The sequence below is a fragment of the Columba livia genome, chromosome Z (genome assembly GCF_036013475.1).
Source record: "Columba livia isolate bColLiv1 breed racing homer chromosome Z, bColLiv1.pat.W.v2, whole genome shotgun sequence".
NCBI classification, from domain to species: Eukaryota; Metazoa; Chordata; class Aves; order Columbiformes; family Columbidae; genus Columba; species Columba livia.
In genome coordinates this window covers 43561984-43584613 of record NC_088642.1, presented here as the reverse complement: position 1 = coordinate 43584613, position 22630 = coordinate 43561984, and the positions used below count along the sequence as shown (strand labels likewise).

Sequence of the window (22630 nt, the reverse complement as noted above, 5' to 3'; positions counted from 1 at the left end):
TTCTCTGTTCTCTTGGTATCCTTGTGACAGGCAGCACATCAATAACTCTCAAAGAGTCCAGCACAGCCATTGTCTGAAAAGTAGGTTAGTCAATGTATTGCCTCTTTTGTCCTTTCTGCTTCTGAATTACCTTTGTACAGAAGTTTGGTACAACATAGTAGCCACTGGCAAAACACTGAGCAGCACATTTCTGAACCTTTGTAGAAGAAGGTGAGTGATTCTGCACCTTTATTAAAGTATCTAGGTAAAAAGAATTATTTCTTCACTGCTGAAGTACACAGCTATCCTGGAATTTCCCTCATAGTAAGATCTGTATTTTATTCATGGTCCCATGAAAGCAGCAAGGCCAAGTGGCAGTAGAGTATCAAAACGATGTTAATGGTCTTGCAAAAGACTTCTTTTACCTGTGCTTGCTAGTAGCTAAGAAAACTGTCTACTTCATGCTTTCTCCGAGTTGTCTACAGTTAGGCTTTCAGGATAAAACAGTCCAAGGTCATTTTAGTGAACTGATGCTGTATCTCTCATCAAAAGAGTCAAACCAAAGCTTAGGTCATGCAAAGAAGCTTTAGGAACTTCATACCTTATATCTGGATGTCGACACTTACCTGATACACTCCAGCCACAAATGTCAAGGCTGTAGCAATGCCAATAGCGTAGCATTCTTTTCCACACTCAGCATTCACCCCTGCAATTGTAAGGTTGAAGGAAGTTGTGTAGGACTGACTGTCATTCTGCAGAGAACCATTACCCAAGGCTGGTGGGGCATCATCATTCAAGTCAAACCCAGCCAAGAGAAGTTCTCGGTCCACAACTTGTCCTACCATTAAGCTTATCAAGCTGAAAATGCCAACTGAGACATGACGGGATGTGCCCATCAAGAAATAGATTATATTGGCAAAGAATGATGTGTAAAGGCTATAAATGGGCTTCAGACCTGCCAGCAGTGAGTATGCGATTGCTTGGGGCACCAAAATGATCCCAATCACTAATCCAGACATAATGTCCCCCCAGATGTACTCTCTGCATTGGTACTTGGGAAGCCATTGTAAAACAGGAAAGAAGTCTATGACAAAGTTCTTCAGCTTCTTTGGGGTGCAGGAGCAGCTCTTCTTCAGCTTGGCTAGTATGACTTCTTTCCTATTAATCTTGACACGAGTCTTTCTTTCCATGAGAAAACAGGGAGAGGTGCTGTTTTCCATCCTGGTAGCCTCAAGTACTCTTTCCATTGTCCCAGTGTTTACTTCATGTGGGTGTTCCTGCAATGTGAAGAAAACGACTGTTGGGTTGCAGTTCATGAAGTGTTTTTTTTTTTTTTTAGCACAGATGCTTAACACTAGACATTTGTTACCTGATTATTCTTTTAAGGAAGCATCATCCCAACAAAAACACCATGACAGGGCTCCAGTGACTACACTGAAAAATAAATCTGCAGATCGAGCCCTTTCTTGCGGATATTTAAGAGTTCATTTGATTGAATCCAGTTTATTTTACTAAGGAAAAAAAATGAGTTAAATTAATCGTTTCTTTGTACAACAAATATTTCCATCAGCTCTTCCAAATGCTCCATCATAGAACTCTCTGTGATCAGAGACAGCACTTGATGGTGTGAAATAAGCATATACTAGGGAGGTAGGCTATGGTTTTTCTAATACTGCATCTTGTGGTCATGGTTGAAGAATTCACATGTGGTATAGTGTACTGTCACGGCAGCTGTCCTCGGTGCACAGGAGAAAAGTTTTGCTAGTAGAACCTGTAAAGCAGAGTTTTCTAGGGAGCAACAGTTTAGTCTTACACAAAAATTTGTACACAACCATTGATGGACTCTTACAAGCTGATATGTAACATGAACCTGTTGAATTGTAGATTGTTTTGATGTGCAGCTTCCATTACGAAATCAAAGAATCACAGAATGTTAGGGATTGGAAGGGACCTCAAAAGATCATCTAGTCCAATCCCCGTGCTGGAGCAGAAACACCTAGATGAGGCTACACAGGAAGGCGTCCAGGTGGGTTTTGAATGTCTCCAGAGGAGGAGACTCCACAAGCTCCCTGGGCAGCCTGTTCCAGTGCTCTGTCACCCTCACTGTGAAGAAGTTTCTTCTCAGATTTAAGTGGAACCTCCTGTGTTCCAGTTTGTACCCATTGCCTCTTGTCTTATCATTGGTTGTCACCAAGAAGAGCCTGGCTCCATCCTCGTGACACTCACCCTTTACATATTTATAAACATTAATGAGGCCACCCCTCAGTCTCCTCCAAGCTAAAGAGACCTGGCTCCCTCAGCTTTTCCTCCTAAGGGAGATGCTCCACTCCATTAATCATCTTTGTTGCCCTGCGCTGGACTATCTCAAGCATTTCCCTGTCCTTCTTGAACTGAGGGATCCAGAACTGGACACAATATTCCAGATGTGGTCTCACCAGGGCGGAGTAGAGGGAGAGGAGAACCTCTCTCGACCTATTAACCACCCCCCCTTCTAATACACCCCAGGATGCCATTTTCCTTCCTGGCCACAAGGGCACAGTGCTGGCTCATGGTCATCCTGTTGTCCACCAGGACCCCCAGGTCCCTTTCCCTACACTGCTCTCTAATAGGTCATTCCCCAACTTATACAGAAACCTGGGGTTGTTCCTGCCCAGGGGCAAGACTCTACACTTGCCCTCATTAATTAATTAATTAAACAAATAATTAAATAATTTATTATTAATTAATAAGTATTTCCTCACAAATACCACTTTGGCAACATATGGAATATGCTCCATAATGGAATCTGTTACCATCTCAGAAGAGTGCTACATATTAGTATTTTCATAGTTACCTTAGCTTTCTCTCCAGGGAATAAAATATGGCAAATACTTCTGTGGGCAGCAGAGCAAACACCATGGTGTTTCCTATGGTTCTCCTGCATGTCAGTTTTCTGATATATAAAGACTGGGAGAATATCTGTTCTCCAGATGGAGGTGCTTTTGGTGTCTCTTGCCTCTATGAACACAACTGTTTTCATCAAACTCAATTTCTGGACTTTTGCTCAGTTATCAAATTGAGTTGAAAGTAGCTTAGTGCATTCATAAATCATTTGGGGGCAGGTGGGGACATGACTGAGAGGCAAAACAGTATAACATGCAAGTGCCTTACCGTAAACAGTTAAAAGATGTAAACAGGAGGAGGAAGGTGGCAGACATCAAAACAGACATTTGCCAAATGGCAAATCTTGTCTTCTGTTTTGCAGTGGGAAGAGGAAGGGACTTCCAAGAGTGGATGTCCATATATAAGTACTGGGAGATAAGGAATGACTCATATTGATCTAGAAGAAGAGAGTATGTGCTGGTACAAGAGTACGCAGAATCTGTAGGAAGGAGAAACTTGTCAAGCCCAGCCTCTGCCAGTGTCATAAACAGCCAAAATCTCTGGAAGAAAGCTTTTTGGTGCCAGGTGTGACATTGCTACATAATATCAAAGCTTGTCTTAACTTACAAGTTTCAGTATCTAGAGGCGGAATCCATACCTATCAGTTTCCTAAAACTTGAAGGGCACTCACTGGCACAGTATTCTGTTGGTGTATTTTAATGATTTTAACAGCATTAAGTTTAGACTCTAGTGACAGAAGTCATCATTCTCTGTATAAATGTCTTTTTTTTTTTTTATTGTTAAGGAGAGTGCTTTGATTTCTGAATGTTTGATAACAACCAGTTAAAGTGTAGAATTCCAAAAGCTGAGAAAAAACAAAGGGCTTATGAGTCAAACTGGAAGCATAATTGGTAAGCAAAAGAATATTTTAAGAGCAGCCTTTAAGCTTTCGATCTGTAGCACTCCAAATAAAGAGTGGCTTATTATAAAGTCCTCTGTCTGTCCTGCTTAGAATTTTTTTTCAAGATTGTAACAAATACTTGCGAGGGCGAAAAATCATGGACTCCACGCAATCCAATATGAATTCAAGTGAAGCCATTTATTACAGAAACAAGCCTCCTTATATATGCAGTTATTTCCTGATCACGCGTCCACGCTCCAAGCATGCATTAGCTGATTGGATATTGTCCATGTTCACGAGCTGTCCACGCACCCGAGTCTCACTGCTGTTTTTCAGGGTGCTGTTTTTCAGCCTTCAAGCTGGCCTTGAGATTCCTTTGGCTAGTTCAGAAATAAATCTCCATCTAATAGAAACCCATCCACACAACAACCTCAAGAAAATTCCTCAAATCTTCCACAAATACTTTTTCCACCAAATTGAAAACAATAAGATACGTATCTGTAACTAGTGCAAAGGTCTTAAACAAGTTCCCAGGTATTAGTTTAAATGGCACAGTGTGATTTCTAAGGCCATGCAAGGTTTAACCACAACTTGCAGCAGGATGTTTAAGTGTCACAGGTACATAATTCATCATTTGGTAGAAGGCAAAAAAGAGATTATTGTTAGAGATGTGTGGACTGATTGTCCAAGTTGAAAATGACCTGCATAGTAACCTGTTATAGAAAGGTAGCAGATTTCTATCCATCCCAATTACATTAAATAGTTTTTACCTCCCACTGTATAAGCTTCTTTATTTTTGTAAATAGGGTTTATTTCCATCATAAAGGAAAAAAAAAATACAGTTTAATGTAGTTATTCAGAAAGATCGGTGGCTATTTTTTAACAGCAATGTCAAATTTGCTTTAGACTCTAATGTACTGCGTCGTTACGCTAGGCAAGATCTGCTTGGACAGGAAATAGGTTGAATCTAGTCTTTGTTAAAATGCAAAGGTGAGACAAAAGATAAAAGAAGTTACGACACCAAGAAAACTACTTAAGAGCATATGATAAAAGTTTACCCAATACAGAGTGCTAGCAACTCTAATAAAGACACTCATTCTTAAGAAGCAAAAGACAAGCACTTTCTGTCTTACCTAAATTAATTTGGAGAATGAGGGGCCTGTGTGTGAGAATGGCAAGTCCTATTCAAATACTGCCCACTTCTTACAGCCAAGTGAATTTAGACAGCCAAGAAATAAATAACGTGCCCTTGTTCTACATACTTAAAAAACTAGTGGTCAGTTCAAAATCCAGTGAGTGCTTTTGATAGGCTACATAAAAAAGATTGCATTGACTTCTGTACGCTAGGCTCATGTATTTAATTGTACAGTTCCCATCTCCCTCTCTATAAACTCACACAGTTTACTTCCAAGTAAATCTGTATTTGCAAAAAAACCCCAAACAAACAAAAAACAAAACCAAAGAAAACACACACAAAAAACCAAAACCAAACAAAAACGAACAAACAAAAAACCACAAAAAAACTACCACACATTACAGTTCACACATATGCATTGTTTGTGCAGCTTCCCAAGGGATGCTAATAGATTTTAATCCATATGATTATTGGAATATAGTTTAGCTGGAAATCTCTTAAGAGATCTTATATATAAATGAAAAATTAGTAATAGATCTTCTCTGTACTGCCTTACTGGATAATCGCAATCATAGCTTTTTGTAACAGCCAACAAAAAAAAAATGCTAGCATGATAAAGCATGTATTTTATCAGCAGTTTTCATGCATTTTAGACAAAGGTTAATAAACCTTTCCCAGGGCAGTAAATTCATTCAAGCTAAAACACAGCCAAGTGCAGACAGATCATTTTCTTTAGTTCATTTTTCTCCTGAAAATTAGGGTTTCCTTCCTGTAAATAACCATTTATTTTGCTAGATACGTTTTCAGAACCCATGTCAAATGAACATGTTAGCTGAAGGCTTCCCATCACTTGCTGGAAATGTATTCTAGACAGGGGAAGGAGCATATAGCTCCTTTTGCACAGAGGAAGCACCATATAGCATAGAGCATGTCTGTCTATTACATTTGGCTTTGGTATCACAGTACCACAGTATGTTTGGGATTGGAAGGGACCTCAAAAGATCATCTAGTCCAATCCCCCTGCTGGAGCAGGAACGCCTAGGTGAGGTTGCACAGGAACATGTCCAGGTGGGTTTTGAATGTCTCCAGAGAAGGAGACTCCACAACCTCCCTGGGCAGCCTGTTCCAGTGCTCTGTCACGCTCACTGAGAAGAAGTTTCTTCTCCAATTTAAGTGGAACCTCCTGTGTTCCAGCTTGATCCCATTACCCCTTGTCCTATCATTGTTTGCCGCCGACAAGAGCCTGGCTCCATCCTCGTGGCACTCACCCTTTATATATTTATAAACATTAATAAGGTCACCCCTCAGTCTCCTCCAAACTAAATACCCAGCTCCCTCAGCCTTTCTTCATAAGGGAGGTGCTCCACTCCCTTAATCATCTTTGTTGCCCTACACTGGACCCTCACCAGCAGTTCCCTGTCCTTCTTGAACTGAGGGGCCCAGAACTGGACACAATATTCCAGATGTGGTCTCACCAGGGTGGAGTAGAGGGGAAGGAGGACCTCTCTCGATCTACTAACCACCCCCCTTCTAATACACCCCAGGATGCCATTGGCCTTCCTGGCCACAAGGGCACAGTGCTGGCTCATGGTCATCCTGTTGTCCACCAGGACCCCCAGGTCCCTTTCCCCTACACTGCTCTCTAATATGTAATTTCCCAACCTAGACTGGAACCTGGGGTTGTTCCTGCCCAGATGCAGGACTCTACACTTTCCCTTGTTAAATTTCATTAGGTTATTCCCCGCCCAACTCTCCAGCCTGTCCAGGTCCCGCTGGATGGCAGCACAGCCTTCTGGCGTGTCAGCCACTCCTCCCAGCTTAGTGTCATCAGCAAACTTGCTGATAGTACACTCTATTCCCTCGTCTAAATTGTTCATGAATATATTGAATAATATTGGCCCCAGTACTGACCCCTGGGGCACTCCACTAGATACTGGCCTCCAACTAGACTCCGCACCATTGACTACCACTCTCTGGCTTCTCTCCTTAAGCCAGTTTGCAACCCACCTCACTACACTATTGTCTAGACCACACCTCCTCAACTTAGCTGTGAGGATGCTGTGGGAGACTGTGTCAAAGGCTTTACTGAAGTCAAGGTAGACCACATCCACCGCTCTGCCATCATCCATCCACCTTGTTACATTCTCATAAAAGACTATGAGGTTGGTCAAGCGTGACTTACCCTTGGTAAAGCCATGCTGACTGCCCCTAATAACCCTCTTGTCCTTGATATGCCTTGAGATGGCACCACGGATAAGCTTTTCCATTACTTTCCCAGGGACAGAGGTGAGGCTGACCGGTCTATAATTACCCGGGTCCTCCTTCTTGCCCTTTTTGAAGACTGGAGTGACATTTGCTTTCCTCCAATCCTTGGGCACCTCTCCCGTTTCCCAAGACTTGGCAAAGATGATGGAGAGCGGTCCAGCAATGATTTCAGGCAGCTTCCTCAGCACCCGCGGATGCATCCCATCTGGACCCATGGATTTATGGATGTGCAGACTATTTATTTAATTGCTCCATAACCCAGTCCTCATTGACTAAAGCAAACTCCTCCATAGACCTGGCTTCATCCGGGGTCTCAGGGGTACAGGGCTCCCCAGGACAGCCTCCAGCAGAGTAGACAGAGACAAAGAAGGCATTCAGTAGTTCTGCCTTCTCTGTATCTTCTGCCACCAGGGCATCCACCCCATTCATCAGTGGGCCTACATTGCCTCTGGTATTAGTTTTATCTGCTATGTATTTGAAAAAGTTCTTTTTGCTGTCCTTGACCCCTCTCACCAGCTGAACATTCTCAGCTGTTTAATACAAGTGGAAGTTACTTGCATTCACATACATATGTATCATCCATATCATTGCAACAAAAAGTAGTCTTGATTATTTTAAATTGTATTTTGTTGTTTGGAATCTTTAGAGTTAAGTTTTTTCAAGTTGCCCTTGACTACATGAGCAAAATCAAAAAGTGTTTTTTTTTCCCTGGTTGAACAGAACCACTGTATGAACCACTCATTCTTTCAGGTTAAATCATAGAATCATAGAAAGTTCTGGGTTGGAAGGGACTCACAAGGATCGTCAAGTCCAATTCCTGTCCCTGCATATGACACTACCACAGTTCACACCATGTGTCTGAGGGTGTTGTCCAGTCTCTTCTTGAACACTGTAGGCTTGGGGCCCTGACACTTCCCTGGGGAGCCTGTTCCAGTGCTCCACCACCCTCTGGGTGAAGAACCTTTTCCTGATGTCCAACCTAAACCTCCCCCGGCACATCATCCTGACATTCACTCAGGTTCTGTCATTGGTCACAAATTCAGTGACTCAGCTTGTGAAAAAAAGAAACAAACCAAAGAACCATCCAAACCAAACAAACTGTTAACTTCTCAACTGGCCTTAGTCCCACCTTTCCTCCTGTCTTTTCACCATGCCACTGACCTGACAAAATCCCTTTGTGGGGGAGGAAACATTCATCACAACAGTGGTTTTCTCTTTGCACATTCTTTGGCAAGCAGTTTCTGCTTTTACACATATAACCATTCTGACTGTGTGAGTTATTCTTTGTGGAACAGCACAACCGCAAGAACTTCATTCTGATGCATCCTTTTGTCTCCCCGTCCTGATTGTCCACTAGGAAATATGAAGCTGTATCTCTAGAAAGCCCAAGAGGGCAGGGTGGTCCTGCCTTTGTGCCAAGGAGATCTCTTAAATGCTGTATTTGGGACAGAAATCAGTGTATCACCACTCTACACGAGAATTGCTCACTCTTCCTGACACAGCAATTGCAAGTGTAAGTTCGGATAGAGCCCTTTATATAATTTGAGCCAAGTGATGGTTGCAGTTTTCTCTGTGTTCGAACTACAAAAAATCAGCTTAAAACTTATGTGGGTAGAGCAGGTTTTGTATTTATCATCTGAAGTTTCATTGTATTTTTGTTGCATAAATCACAGAAGAACATGAGAGACATCAGTTTAGCCAAGCATTAGATTTAAAACACTTGCAGGTGTTGAGTTAAACTGTTCATGGCACTCATCTTTCGTCTGAGCAACCTTTTCTGCCTGTAAGAAACCTCCTTAGTCTCTAATGTCTATGACTACATTACTGCTCTGATTTTGAGCATTAACAGAGTTTTGAAAAAAATCCTTGGTTAGCCTTATTTACATTGCACAGATCCAATGTACAGAGATGTACTATGCTTGCAAGTCAGACTTTTTTCAGAGGAAAGTACTCAGAAGCTGTGCCTTGGTGTACTTTGACCCTTTTTGGTGGCATAAAAATGCGAGCCGGCAATTGGTTCTTTGGACAGATTTGAACAGATGGGATGAGGACGTTTAGTCTGTGGGACCTGACTAGTCTGAAATAAAATATCCTGAAATGCATGTAATACAATAATTCCTTCATCACCTAGTGATTTGATTTATTAATCTGCTTTTGTTGTGCAGAATTACTTAGAAATGTGGACATAACCTAGGAGTTTTAGAAAGGATCAGGTGACAAATCAGAGCAAGTGAAATGGATGTTTCTGTCTTGTATAAGCTTTTATATTTTCATCTTTAGAGCACCAGGACCTAGATGTCCTTGGAAGCAGACTTAAGCAAGGCACCAGCAAACAAAATGATTTATTTAAAAACTACCCTAGCAAACTTTCAGGCTATAGGCAAAGTGCATCAGTGCTTTTTAGGAACATCATGTGAAATTTGCTGAGCTGGGTCAGTTTTTTACTTTGTCTGGGCAAAATGTTGTCATTTCAAAGCATTTTCCTCTTGATTTTTAACTTTATGCTAATCTAAAAGTGAAAGAAAAAAAAATACAGTTTATTGGTCTCTACAGGTTGGGAAAGCCAGAAAATTACACTAAGTACTCTACAATTTAACACTGCTCTACTAAGGAGTTGTTCTGAGGATCAAACAAAATATTTTAGGTTTGTGTATTTCTCATTAAAATCTCCAGTTCACAACTTCTATTTCCAACTATGAATTGATCTAGGATTTCCAAAGCAAGTTAGGCTCCCTTTCAAATGTCTGTGTTCACCAGAAGCTGTGATGCAATTTGTATTTTCCCAAGGATTCTTGGTCCAGTGTCCCAGTGCGTAGGATTACAGCCACTGACACATAACAATCATAAAAGTGATGAGTACAATACAACAGAACTCACATAGTCAGGCAGCAGCTGTTGTTAAGGTTGGCCCATCAGATCAGCCTTGAGAATGATCAGACCTTGGAAATAAATGGTCGAGTAGTTTCACTAGTTCTCCAAGGACTCCTTTTGTTCAGAGGTTTCAGAACATTCTGGTCAAAATATTGGCATACACTCAAAGCCAAGACAGCGTTGTTCTTCTGGAGGGTCCTAGGCATGACCACTAAAAAGACATTTTCTGTGAGGTTGAAGAACATTTCTAAAAATCAGACTTCTTGCTTTTGCAAAGGTAGCTGGTACAAAGTAAAAGTCTGCTTTTAAAAAACAAAAGATATTTCAAGACACCTTTCCAATACCCTAGTCATCAGTCAAAAAGCTAAACACTCAGCTCCATTTTCTGCCCTGTGGTTTTGCTGGACTTTGTTTAGTCATGTTAAGTTGTTGTAGAGAGAAACTAATTTGTGTCCCATTCTTGTGTTTTTTTCCTGTTATTCCCTGGTATTTTGGATCTACTATACACAATAAGGACAGTATTTTGGAAACCCTCTTTCATATGTAATCACTAAGAAAATGCTTAATTTTAATAATAATTTAATACTTTGAGGACCAGGTAAGTTTCATATACACCTCTTTTCTTAAGTACAAGCCAAATGGATCATCTTGAACTCTTGGACCAGAGTTTGCAGAAGAGATTGCTTCCATACCAGTTGCAGCTGACTGCATGTTTTACAAAGTTTTGCACAGTATCTGCTTTATAAGCAACATTTACGAAGAACAGAATAATGACAAAACTGAAAAAGCAACACCAGTGTGCAAAGTGACCGAAAAGGGGCAGTTTTACACCTTTGGAAACAAAGAACAAATAAAGCCTGAGTTCAGAGGTGTGGAATGGGAGGCAAATATCTTACCTGGATTGCTTTTTGACAGGAGTGTTCAGCTCTGCTTTCGCATGTTGGAATGAATGAAAGTCTTCAGTCAGGCATTTCTCTGTTTGCATAAAGGATAATTATTAGCTAAATATTCCTCAAGGGAAGGAATAGTAGTTACGGAATCTCAAGCTTCCTGCTTGGTAGTGTGTTGTCACTTGTACTCCTCTGAAAACTTGGATATATATGCAGCACTTGCTGAGGATTTGAGTTTAAATAGTGCATAAGATTATTAATTAACTAATACTGATCCAAAAATTATGTGGAGTTCAGGATAGTACATCTCTGACCTTTGAAGCTGCTTCTCATCTGATATTTGATCTGGTTTATGCATCCTGATATAGCATTAGCTTTTGATTTTACGTATTCAAGATGGAAGAATAGAACTGCAGTCTTGCCTGAGATTTGTGCATTTTGCAGGCTACAAGAAGTACTGCTCTGCTCAGTGCATAGGATGGGGCTGCTGGAGGTCAGAGTTCCATTGCTACACGTCAGTGCATTCAGATCACAAGATCTTTGTTGCTTCAGTGTAAACCAAGGACTGTAAAATGTAGGTAGATCAGCAGGACAAAGACTGACTTTCTGTTCATTCTTTGTGCGGTGTATAAATGACCAAGTGCCCTCTCTTAGTTCTTTGGATAGATGCAGACCTATCCAAATGAAAAATAATCATCCATCTCCTTTTGACAAAGGTGGTAGGTAATGTTTAATGGTTACTAAGCAATGTAGATTAACAGATTGGGCACAAGGTCAGGACTCACAGAAATTGCATTCAATGGGCCTGAAAGCTAAAGGATGAGGAGTTGTGTATGTTTATCAGCCAAGAAAGAACATGAACACACACACAATAAGAATCTGAGATGGAAGGTATGAGGCCTGGAAAAGGCAAAGTTGCTGGAAAGACAAATATGGTTTCTCCTTCTCTGCCAGCAGGAGTGCTTGCAGTGGGGTGCATTGCCACAAACACATCTACAGAGGACCATGTTCCAACATCATCTTTTGTCCCAGCACAAAATGTTGTTTGCTGCTCTTTAAAATAAAACATGAAAATTATGGAAACATAAAGTCAAAACACCAGCATGAGGGTGGAACAGAAGGGTAAGCACATCTCATCTTTTTGGTGCTAAACTAGTAGTGGATTCTTAGAACTACTGTCTGTTACCAAGAACTCAAACTTGGTGACAGTAGTTGTAACATTCTAATCCTCAAAGTTAAGAAGATCATTAAGTCTTAGTAAAATCCTCTTTCTTGCCCCTTCTACACATTCCTGTCACTTTGCTGCTCCCAAGATAGCTCTTAGAATAAAAGGGAAGCAGTAGTGCACTTAATCTACGTAAGGGGTTTTGCACATTGGTGAAAGTAAGATTGTGTGTCTCTTTGGTCTTGTGCACCACAGAATAGAATATGGCTTTATTGCTTCTGTTAATTTCTTTTCAGGCCTGTAGTATTTCTTTCCTGAAGATAAAATGACTTAAAGTTAGTCTCCCAGATTTGTCCTTTCATCCATTTTATTACCTAATTCTTAGAACTGAGATTATCTTCTCTAACTTCTTAAAACGTGCATGCCATCTGCTTCAGGACCAAAGTAAGCTTGCCTACTTCGTTCTCCTTTATAACATGTTTCCAATATTTAGAAACTATGCAACTTCTAGTATTTTCAATCCTGAAATTTGCAGAATGATTGGGTTTGTCTCACTTAACTTCTTTTTTTTTTTTTTTTTTTTTTAAGAGACTTTTCTTTGTTTCTGTCCAATAACATTTCTCCCAATATCAGGCTCCAAGGGTACTATGGGATGTTCAGGTTATCACTTGACCCCTACTATATAGAGTCAATTGTAACTTCGTTTAACTTCAAGCTGCCCTAAAAATATCAGTTTCTGAAATTAAAAAAAAAAAAAAAAGAAATTTCACATTTTAAATTTGAAATATGTGGACACTACTTAGGCACAGCATTATTTAAATGAGGCTAAATATCTTTGGACAGGGCAACCCCACGTGGGGAGAAACAAGTGACGATACAGTCTCTTGTACGGTTTCTTGGAGTTGTGAAAACAATCTAGTTTTGAAGAAACTACATTTTATGATGAACAAGCTCTACTTAACATACAGAAGTACCAATAGCAGAAGGTTGGTCAGTACTTTAGTTATGGAGATGCTAGTTCCCACTCCACAGTATGAAGCCACTCATCAAGGCCTCAGTCCAACAATAACTGTGGAGCAGGCAGCTCCTGACATCCTGCCTGAGTTCCACTGACACTGGCAAAGCAGGACTATGTTCTAAAAGGACTGCCTTTCCATGTCAAGTGTTCAACTCAAGCTAAATCTACCTGAGAGTATTTATGAAATAAATGCTTTAAAAAGATAAAATGTATTTGGCTTTGTTGACACATTTAGTTGAGGATTGCAGAACAATTCACAGCATTACTACATAAAATTTGTATCTGGTAACCTAATTATATACTTTAAAAAATAAATTAGTAATACGGGGAAGGTTAAAAGTGTTTATGGGGCTACAATCAATAAAATCACATCTTCAGAAGTATAGAGTGGAAATGTAGCAGCCTTCTTCCTTCTTTGCAAGTGTTTGAAGCTCATGAATTCAATGAATTATAAAAAACACTTAAGACTAATGTCTGCGTTATTTAAAATGCCCTGAAACCTCACTTAGTCTACAGTTTACCTTTATACCATATTTACCAGGTGACTAAAAAGCACACATTTGGTTGCTATTTAGTAGGAAAGATGGGAGCAGTAAAAATAAGCATCCACTCCAGATAGCTTTTATATGCTATCTCTAACATTCCTTCTCTAGCTGTGGCAAATGTCCAGTGCAGCTGAAAATGATGTGTTTTTGCAAGGGGAGAGACATTTCATTGGTTAGCTTTTTTTTTTTTTTAAGTCTTCTGTAGTCCCTGCTGCAGGAGGAGCTTTGAGATCTGCAAAGTTCAGTGCAAATATATATATATATACAGATCTGGGCAAGACCATCCTTTATTATGCATCCCTCCTTCTACTTCTCACTACAAATATAGAACAAATTGATCAGCACTTACCAGATGCACAAAGTAGCTGCTGGAGTTCCACAAGAGATTTGTTATCAGCACAAAGTAGCACAGTTCATCAGGAGCACAGCTTTCTACAAGAGCAGATTAGAAATTCTGTCCTGATATAGTTTAGGTCTGTCCAATGATATTGCTCCAATGGTGTTCACAGTGAGATAACATAAATAGTAGCATTGCAAAAAATCTTTGTCCTGTAGAGTGTAACCACAAGTAGAAGATAAGCTTAAAATAATTATGTTACAGGAGCTAGTAATCTCTGCCTTTTTATTCATCCCAGCTATTCTGCTTTAAGAGAGCAAGTTGCATTAATGTGGAGATCAAATACAAGCATAGTCCTGACTTAACTTTAACCTTAACAGTTTCAGGGGTTTTGGATACTTAGTTCAATTACACAAAAAAATAATGTGTTAAATGGGATTAGGATAGGCAGTGTGTGGAACTGTGCTTACGCTGTTGAGCTGTCCATAGCTGTTAATTGAGTTGTGTCCTTTGAAAAAGGATTTTTAGTAAAACACATAATGGATGGGGGCTTGGCTAATAAATCTTATGTCTAGGAAGATTTTATGTACCTTCAGCTGCCATTGAGTGTAAAGTGTCTGAGCTCATCTGTCCCTTAAACAAAACTACTTGTTTTTTCATCCCTAAACAGCCAGAACTGTGGAACCAAAGGCTACTTATCGTTTGGTTTAAGATGAACATTGCGAGTGATATTGGTAAATCTTAGAGGTAAATTTACTGTGGCAAGATAGTCTCTCAGGAATACTGAAGCTTCTTCACCCATTCCTTGCATTCCACTGTACTCTCAACGGGATATTCAAACCCCCTTTCCATGTGCAAAGAAAACAGAATTTCTTACTGCACTGTGAGGTAAATTTTCATATTTCATAAGCATGGAATACAATGTGCTTTTATACTGAAAAGGGAGGTATTTTTTATATTAGTCCAAGCTGTTTGGGATGGGGGAAGAAAGAAAAAAAAGCATTATACATGAACATGAAGACCATGGAGTGGAAGACCTATCACTGCCATATTTAATAATACATCGCTAGCCTAAGTTGTAATGCCAAAACCAGGTTCAGAATAGAATTATCAGCTCTCAGTTTGGAAAGATGTCAGTTTGCATTTCATTGAAGACTGTCTATAAATGCAATTGGTTATTTTTACCTCCTCGATTGTAAGAGGTTTTGCTATATTTTACATTGAAGAGCTAAGAGCAGACACTGGGATGCCATTTAAAAAGCTGCTCTTTCCAGATTAGTTTATAGTGCTCATTTGTCAGTTCTGAAGTATTCAGAAACTGCTCATCACAAAAATTCTGTGAGATTAAGAGCATGACAGTGGATGACATATTCATTGTGCTTTTTCATCACCATATGTTATTAAACATCAGTAAATTAGGAAATGAACTGTATCATTTAGTGAAGACCTCTTCTTTATTTTGTGTTGCAAATAAGTGATATATTCAAGTTAGACTTACAGTTACCTGCAGACAGGCGAGGATTGATATGGAAAGACACACCTGAAGGTACATTTGCTGTGCAAATAGATCCAGGAACTGGACTTTGTCAGACACTATGTGCTACCTGTACTTCAGACATTAGAGAAGTATATCAGCTGATAAGTCTAGCTGCAAGTCTTCATGCCTTCAGTATTTAGCTCCATGTTCTTCTTTTCTCAGGCTGTCAGTTGTCCCATTACATCCTGCTCAATAAAGATCTCACCAAACGGAAGCAAGTTTTGAGAACCGTAAGATGGAAAAAGTTAAACACCTGATAAAAGTAACACACTGTTAATGCAAAATTTCAGGTCCAGTTACAGCGTGTGTGGAAACTGAGCAATATGAGTGCTTGCAAGATGTACGGAGCAGACTAAGTAGACCATTGTTGAATTTGCTTCTTGTTGCATATTTGGCAGCAGGAAGGTCGATAATTCCAACTCCTTGTTGTGATATTACACAACAGTAAATAAGCTATGTTGTGCACTATAGTTGGATTCACATACTTTTGGACTATATTTCCAGAGACAGCTAACAGGCAAAAGAATAGAAGGAGCATAAACAGAAAATAAAGATGGGAAAGTGAAGGAGTGACAATAACAGTATTGTGAAATGAAACCAGTAAGTCAAACGTGTACTATGGAGACTTGTTACTGAAGGTGCAGTATTAGGCTGGCCGTTTGAATTAGAATGCTGGATGCATACAGAGAACAGTTCTGCTGCTTGAAAATAAGAATTCAGTCACAGCTTTCCCTGGCAGTGCTAAAAGGAGTTATGTTTGAAGCAAGCTAGTTTTAATGCTTGGTCATCATTCCTCTTGTGCATCTGAAAAGCCACCCCTTAATCTTCTTTATGGATTTAATCTTCCTGTCCCCTCTTTCCAAAACTTTTGCTTATAGATGACATTATCTGGAGTTCCATCATCAGGGACAGCATACAATCACAATGAATGTTTTGTTTGTAGCCGTGTGTTATGCAGGAAGATATCCCTTCCATGCATCAAACTCAATCGGAAAGACAAGTGTCCTCTAGCAGCCCAGCTCACATACAGTGTCTGCGCCTACCTCTCCATCACTGATGAGCCTTTACATTTTTAATGAAGAATCAGTCAAAAAGCATTTCTTGCCACTGGCTTCACCTTATCATTATTAGATTATTTCCCTTTGTAAATGCATGTAGGTACAACAGATCTCAACAAGGGATTGCAGCACAATCTCACAACAGTCTAAATCATTGATGCCTTGATGATCTGATTGGATATGTTCACGTGTCTGGAGAGGCCAGATACTAAAATACCTTATGCCTTTGCTTAAATTGCTATGCATTCGTATTCTGTTTCCCCTTTTACATCTGTAATACATGTTAGGAGGGGGGAAGTGGGAGGAGGAAAGAGACACAACAGTCTAATGATATTTTCCTAGCAAGCTAACTCACCTCAGCACAGGAAGCTGTTGATGCTTTGTCTGCCTCTCTCTCTCTTCCCCCCACACACAGCACGCTCATTGCTGAAAAAAGGACTGAGGCTGTGCTCACAAAAGCAGGCTGAGTAAGAACTGGAAAATCATAGGCCGTGATTAGCATCAGCTTGAAAGCATTCATTGTTGGCTTGCGCTTCTGTGCAAGTGAGTTTTAGCCAGATCACAACAAGGATTTTGTGAGTTCCTTTGCAAGCAAAGAAGCTAAATTAAGATGCTGTATAAATCAAAATCAGTTCTATTTTTATGTATTAAAAAAAAGAAAAACATTCAGCTCAATCCGCAGCCTCCTGACTGGCTTGTAGAAAAGGCAGCAATTTCCAAAAAATGACAGATGTTGTATTTTGCATTTTTTAAGCCAGTTTGTTCCTACACCACAAAGATTCATACCCGTCCTTCTTTTTGCGCATGTATCATGCTGGTTGGTTGTGTGGATGGATTAACTGTGACAAGCTGTGACATCAGCAAGGGCTGGATGCTGCCTGGCTGTGTGGATTTGTAACATATCCTCCCCTTATTACTGAGATCACTTATTTGCTCTATAGGGTGAGTGAATTATGTGTAGTATGGGATCCAGCATGGACTGAAGTCTTCACCATTGTGCCTCTGTGCACATCCTGTGCCGTAATTGCAAAACAAGGAGATTTTCAGTTCCTCCTTACACAAATGATACAGCTGAAAAGCAAATGCAGAGAAGTATTAATGCTGATAAATAAACCTGGAAGTGATAAAATGTGCCAGATCTTTAGTGTGGGTGCAGTAGTCTTTGGGCTTGCAACTCTGAAAAAGTCTCTGAATGAGGTTTTTGGTCTGCAGAGCCTATGTGAAAAGAACAGGCTGTGTTTTGCCTGTGGACTGCCAGGGAGGAAGGATCAGTGTTCATGAACCTGTAAAAGGTCAAGTGATCATGCTTATTTTGGGATATGGGGATTTCATGGAAGGGAGACAATTTAGCATATCTGTAATGATCATAGGAAGTGAGAGCAAGTAGAGCAAGAACATGGTAGAAGCAGCTCTCCTGTGAATGAGTACTGTATATTTTCAGCTTCCACTGAATTCAGAAGGAGGAAGTGTTGTTTATTAATAACCCAGGACGCTGGTGATTTCATAGTTATTCATTAATGATCTTGTGGTTAAACCTGAAGTACAATTCTAGTAGAGTTTTTTGGTTGACATTGAGGAAACCTGGCTCAATAACTGCTGAGAGGACAGCTTCTGGAAAGGTGAATGCTAATGAGGGCTATTTTACCCTTCATGTACTCTGAGGTATCATTTCCATAGTGCTCACAATCCCTTAGGACCTGCTTTTAAGGTCCAGAGGTTTTTAAAATACTCAGCAGAACAAGAAGCTTATGTAGACAGTTGGTGAGTTTGGAACAAACAAGTTCTTGGTAGCAGCCTGAACTTTAAACTGGCTTCATTCCTCATAGCTGAAAAAGTAAGTAAAAAACAAGGAGGCAGGATCTTTTTGTGTTGTAATAGGGTCATGGAGGGCACCAAATTGCCATCTTGGAAAATACGAACTTGCTGACATTTCCCATCCAGAGCTTTTGACCTTCATCTTGAAGATGCTGTGCTCACAGCTTACGTGCTTCACTGTCACTTCAGCAGCCTGCTCTCCTGGCTAAAGAAATAAGATAACTACTTCTGAAGACCATTCCCTTTGGAGAACCTGGTAGCAGCAAGAGTTTAAATAGGCATAGTTTTTTGGTGTTTGTTCCTGCATCTTTCCAGTGAACATCTTGGCTCCTGACACTGAGCTCTTCTCCAGGTTAGATGGTCATTATGTCTGTTCTGGAGTTTTATGACCCCAAAAAGACATCAAAACTCTAGAAAGGTGGTAAGCAGTTACTTGGGACACTGTATCTAAGGGTGCTCCTGATAGTAGTCACCTACTGCAACAACTGTTTACTCTTGAGAAGGGGCAGAATTTAATTTACATGCAATCAGAACAATAGTGACTGTGCTGCCATTGGTCCACATCCTGGCACCAGGGAATGTATGTTTGCAGGAACAAAAGGCTAGACAAAGGTGATCTGACATACAGCTAAGCATCTCTATCAAATGAATAATGGTATGTAATATCATTATCTAGCAAACACCATAGCACAGTAGAATCTTGACTGTGCTATCATTTCTCTCTAAGACTGTAAGACGGAAAATCTCCCATGGAGCAGGGTTTTTTTGATTTTGCTCCCGCACAGTGTCCACCTTTCACATCTGAAGTCAGACAGTACCCTGCTGAAAAATTTTGTTTACTGTTAAGGTGTCATTTACACCTCTCCTCTGCCAACACCTTGTGCCAGTTTTCTCACCCTATTTCTTGGCTGCATTTGCCACTAAGTGAGCAGTCTTTCCCAGCAGAAGTTCCCAGTGGGAATGTAAGCAGGCTCTGCTGCCTTGGGATTGGTATTAGTCGGCCACTATGGCCAGTCTACCAGAAGAGTGGCTATTCTCAGACACAGGTGAAAGCAAGCCAGATTTTTTAGCCTTTGATGAGTGTTATAACTATGTCCACCAGAAATGGAAAGACAGGCCGCACCAGCTGAGTGAGAATGTCAAGATGAGAAAGGCTCTACTCCAGTATCAATCCTAGGCCAAACAAAGCTCTCTTCAATAGAATAGCTCTGTTGATGGTTACCCTGCATGTTACCTTTGAGTTCCTAAATGGGCTATGACCTACTGACAGAGGTCAGCCACAAGACTTCCTATCCTGGGAACTCTTTTTCAGTACTTTACAATAAAGTTTGATAAAGTTAGCTTGACGTGTTATCAGAGATGCAATACTTGACTGAAGATTACCTGGAATGGAAACACTCCCTGCCTGTGTTTTTCTTGCTTTCCTCTCTGTAGATAAGATATTTGGTCCAATGTCTGTGTACACACTTGCTTTCCAGGGCATGCAACTTTATGCTTGGACAGGATCAACCTAGGGCAGAAGAGAAGCAGCAGGTACTGGACACAGGAGAGGGAAGCTGTAGCTATAGGCTAAGGAACAGTATCCACAGCTGTGCTGATGGGAGCACATCTGGCTGTGATGCAGGTTGTTCACAGCCAAAGCTAGCTTACCCCTGCCCTCCCAAGAGATTAAGTTTGTGAATGGGACTAGGCTGAAAGTGGCATGGATAAGAAGCCCGACATGATTATTTTACAAACTTAGGCAAGCGATCCCGTGTGCACCTGAAAAGAATTTCCCTCCATACTAGAAAAACCTTACTCCAGTAAAGAGAGGCGGTGAAAAGCTGTTAACATGGGCCTGTAACCTTTGACTTAGCAAAGTATGGCTCACAAAGCAAGCCCTTCCAAGGAGGAGAGCAACAAGATTTTGTGACAGCTGGTGGATTCCCCTCCATAATCATCACTGTTCTTCGTGTTCGCAGCACGGTTGTTTCTCTCAAGAGGCAGCACATACAAATGAGTTTGGAACTGAGAACATGACAAAGACTGGAAAGGCACCTCACCAGTGAGAGCAGGCTCTGGAGTATAGCAGTCTGGGGCTTAGAAGGGCACTGGTGCCAGGATGCCAGTAAACGTGCTTTAGTGTAGTTGCTTGTTATGACTGATGATGAGAAAGGCCTTATCTGGAAAGTCTCCAAGAAAAAGCCCAGGAACAATTGAAAGCTGGCCAAAGACAGGACAGTGATTGTCACTCCACATCAGAAACACTCAACAGCAAACAATGAACAGTCCCAGTCTGGTAAGCACTCGAACAAAATGACAAGGACATAGCTTTCTGCATGTTCATAAATGAAGACAGTGGTGTCTAGAAAGCATGACTTCAGAGCAGAGACATCAGAAGAGGAGCAGACAAAAGAAGAGGTAGAAGACTGTAGAAGTCTGTGAGCTTGATACGAGGGACCCAATCGTAAGTGCATGATGCTGCACTAGCACATCCGAGGTCAGATGTACAAAGCTGTATTGAACAAATTTGACAATGTCAACTGAATTTATCCTGAGTCAGGGGTTTACCATGTCATTAGCCTGTAACAGTTCTGATCTGGTCTTCAGTGTCCTGCAGTTACATTTATAGCACTGCAGGTAAACAGCCTGACAGTTGAGCCAGTCTTCCTCATGCAGAATCCATGTAAATAATACCAGCTTGTGACATTACTGCTGTGCCTCACAGCAGTCAGCATGGTTTCCAGACACTGCATGGCATGCAAATGAGCAACCCAAACTCTAGTGATGCTGTATAGGTTATAAAAAGAAAGCATCAATTTCACATCAGAGAAGTAGTATCAGCAAGGGTAAGATCAAGATAGAAGAAAGCGGCGATCCTGTCAGATAAGTAATAATTTTAATAGGACCATACTGGCTAATCCATTTGCAAGCAAGAAAAGATTCTTATAAAGTGACAGATCAAACAAAGGGTGTTAGAAGTGCCTCTACACCTGTACACATAATACAGGATCTCATGTACTGTCACTTCAGTCATGGCTAGCAATGGCATTCTGTTTTAAATGTTTTACTTAATTGATACAAGAGAAAAATGTAGATGTGCTAGTATCTTACATGTACATGCATCAGATAGAAGGCCTTATTTACCCACATATTTTCACATAGCACTGTGTAGACCTTAGACTGGAGTCAGGAAGACAGTAGTTCCTTTGCTATTATCTAAATGGCATTATTAAGTTTTTACAAGACAGTAGAGTTAATCATTCTTATGCTCACTGGCTGTAAGTGTGCATGTAAGCAAATATTTCAATAGAACACAGGGTATAACTGGAAATAGTTAATGGATCTGAGGCAGCAGAGCTACCTTTTGCAACAAAATATGTGTCTTTGAACTTTGGAATAGGACTGTCAGACTTTTTTTAACCTCTGTCTAAGCAAAAAAACCCCCATCTAGTTCCAAGTGACCATTCACTAGTTCAACAGTAACTTCTGAAATGCTCTTATGGATACGAAAGTAAATAAATACCTTTCTGCTATTTACTTCTTTCACAGCTGCCCCATTTGAATCTGACAGGAACTGTAAGCCCACTAGTGGCTGCAGACATGACAATTTTTGTCATGGTGGTAGGACATACTTTAAAAGAGAAAAGCCAGTTTCAGCTCTTTGGTAAAAGAGTGTGACTATGCTGGGGCTAAGATTGTGTACTTGGTTACATCACAGGTGGAGCTCGTACAGTGGGTATAGCTTACATGACATTTGCTTTGCCTGTCCTGTTTTCCTCTTCTAGATCATAGTCAGAGACACTGATGGCACTTTGTCCTCTTCAGGTTGCACAGTTGCCTTCTTTATTCACTTGGTGATTCTGTCAGCCCTTCTTAATTCTCTGAGAACTATGAAATTGCTAGTGCAGTTTCTTCCCTGAAACCTTTGCTTAGCAAGGAAGCATACAGAGAGGAGCCTCAGTCTAAGAGGCTCAGAAATGCATGGGAAGGCACAGAAAGAAACAAATTGTGAATCTCAGCACAAAGCTCAGCATTGATTTAAAAAATCTGCTGTTTTCACTTTTTATCCAGTGGGCCAAGTATGCCTTGCTAGCATAGATCAGTTACAGGAACACAGGGTATTGTCAGTCATACCTAGGAGATCTCATCTGCATTTCACCTGTACCGCTTTCCATCCAAGCAAAGGCAAGGTGCCTGGGAGAGACTAGGTAAGACAGAAGAGGCAGAGCACACACTGCACCGTACCAGTGGAATTAGGTGTACTGCTCTG

The 22630-nt window shown here is 40.6% G+C and overlaps 2 protein-coding genes across 8 annotated transcripts in view; one reads left to right on the top strand and one right to left on the bottom strand.

The window, feature by feature from the left end:
* IDUA (alpha-L-iduronidase) overlaps positions 1 to 22630 on the top strand; it is a 48959-nt gene that overhangs the window by 12350 nt on the left and 13979 nt on the right. The window lies entirely within an intron of this gene.
* The window catches only part of SLC26A1 (solute carrier family 26 member 1), a 40043-nt gene that overhangs the window by 5613 nt on the left and 11800 nt on the right, over positions 1 to 22630 (bottom strand). Inside the window, exons 3-7 of one of the 5 annotated variants that reach the window (XM_065045607.1) lie at positions 13981 to 14180; positions 10910 to 10988; positions 10020 to 10224; positions 935 to 1256; positions 606 to 685 (exon numbers count right to left, since the gene is read on the bottom strand). In XM_065045607.1, coding sequence (XP_064901679.1) covers positions 606 to 685; positions 935 to 1226 — 372 coding nt within the window. In that variant the 5' untranslated portion in view covers positions 1227 to 1256; positions 10020 to 10224; positions 10910 to 10988; positions 13981 to 14180. Of the gene's footprint in view, positions 1 to 605; positions 1257 to 10019; positions 10225 to 10909; positions 11800 to 13980; positions 14181 to 16918; positions 19857 to 22630 lie in introns of those variants that run through there. The other 4 variants (XM_065045604.1, XM_021281672.2, XM_065045605.1 and 1 more) reach the window with 4 other exon arrangements.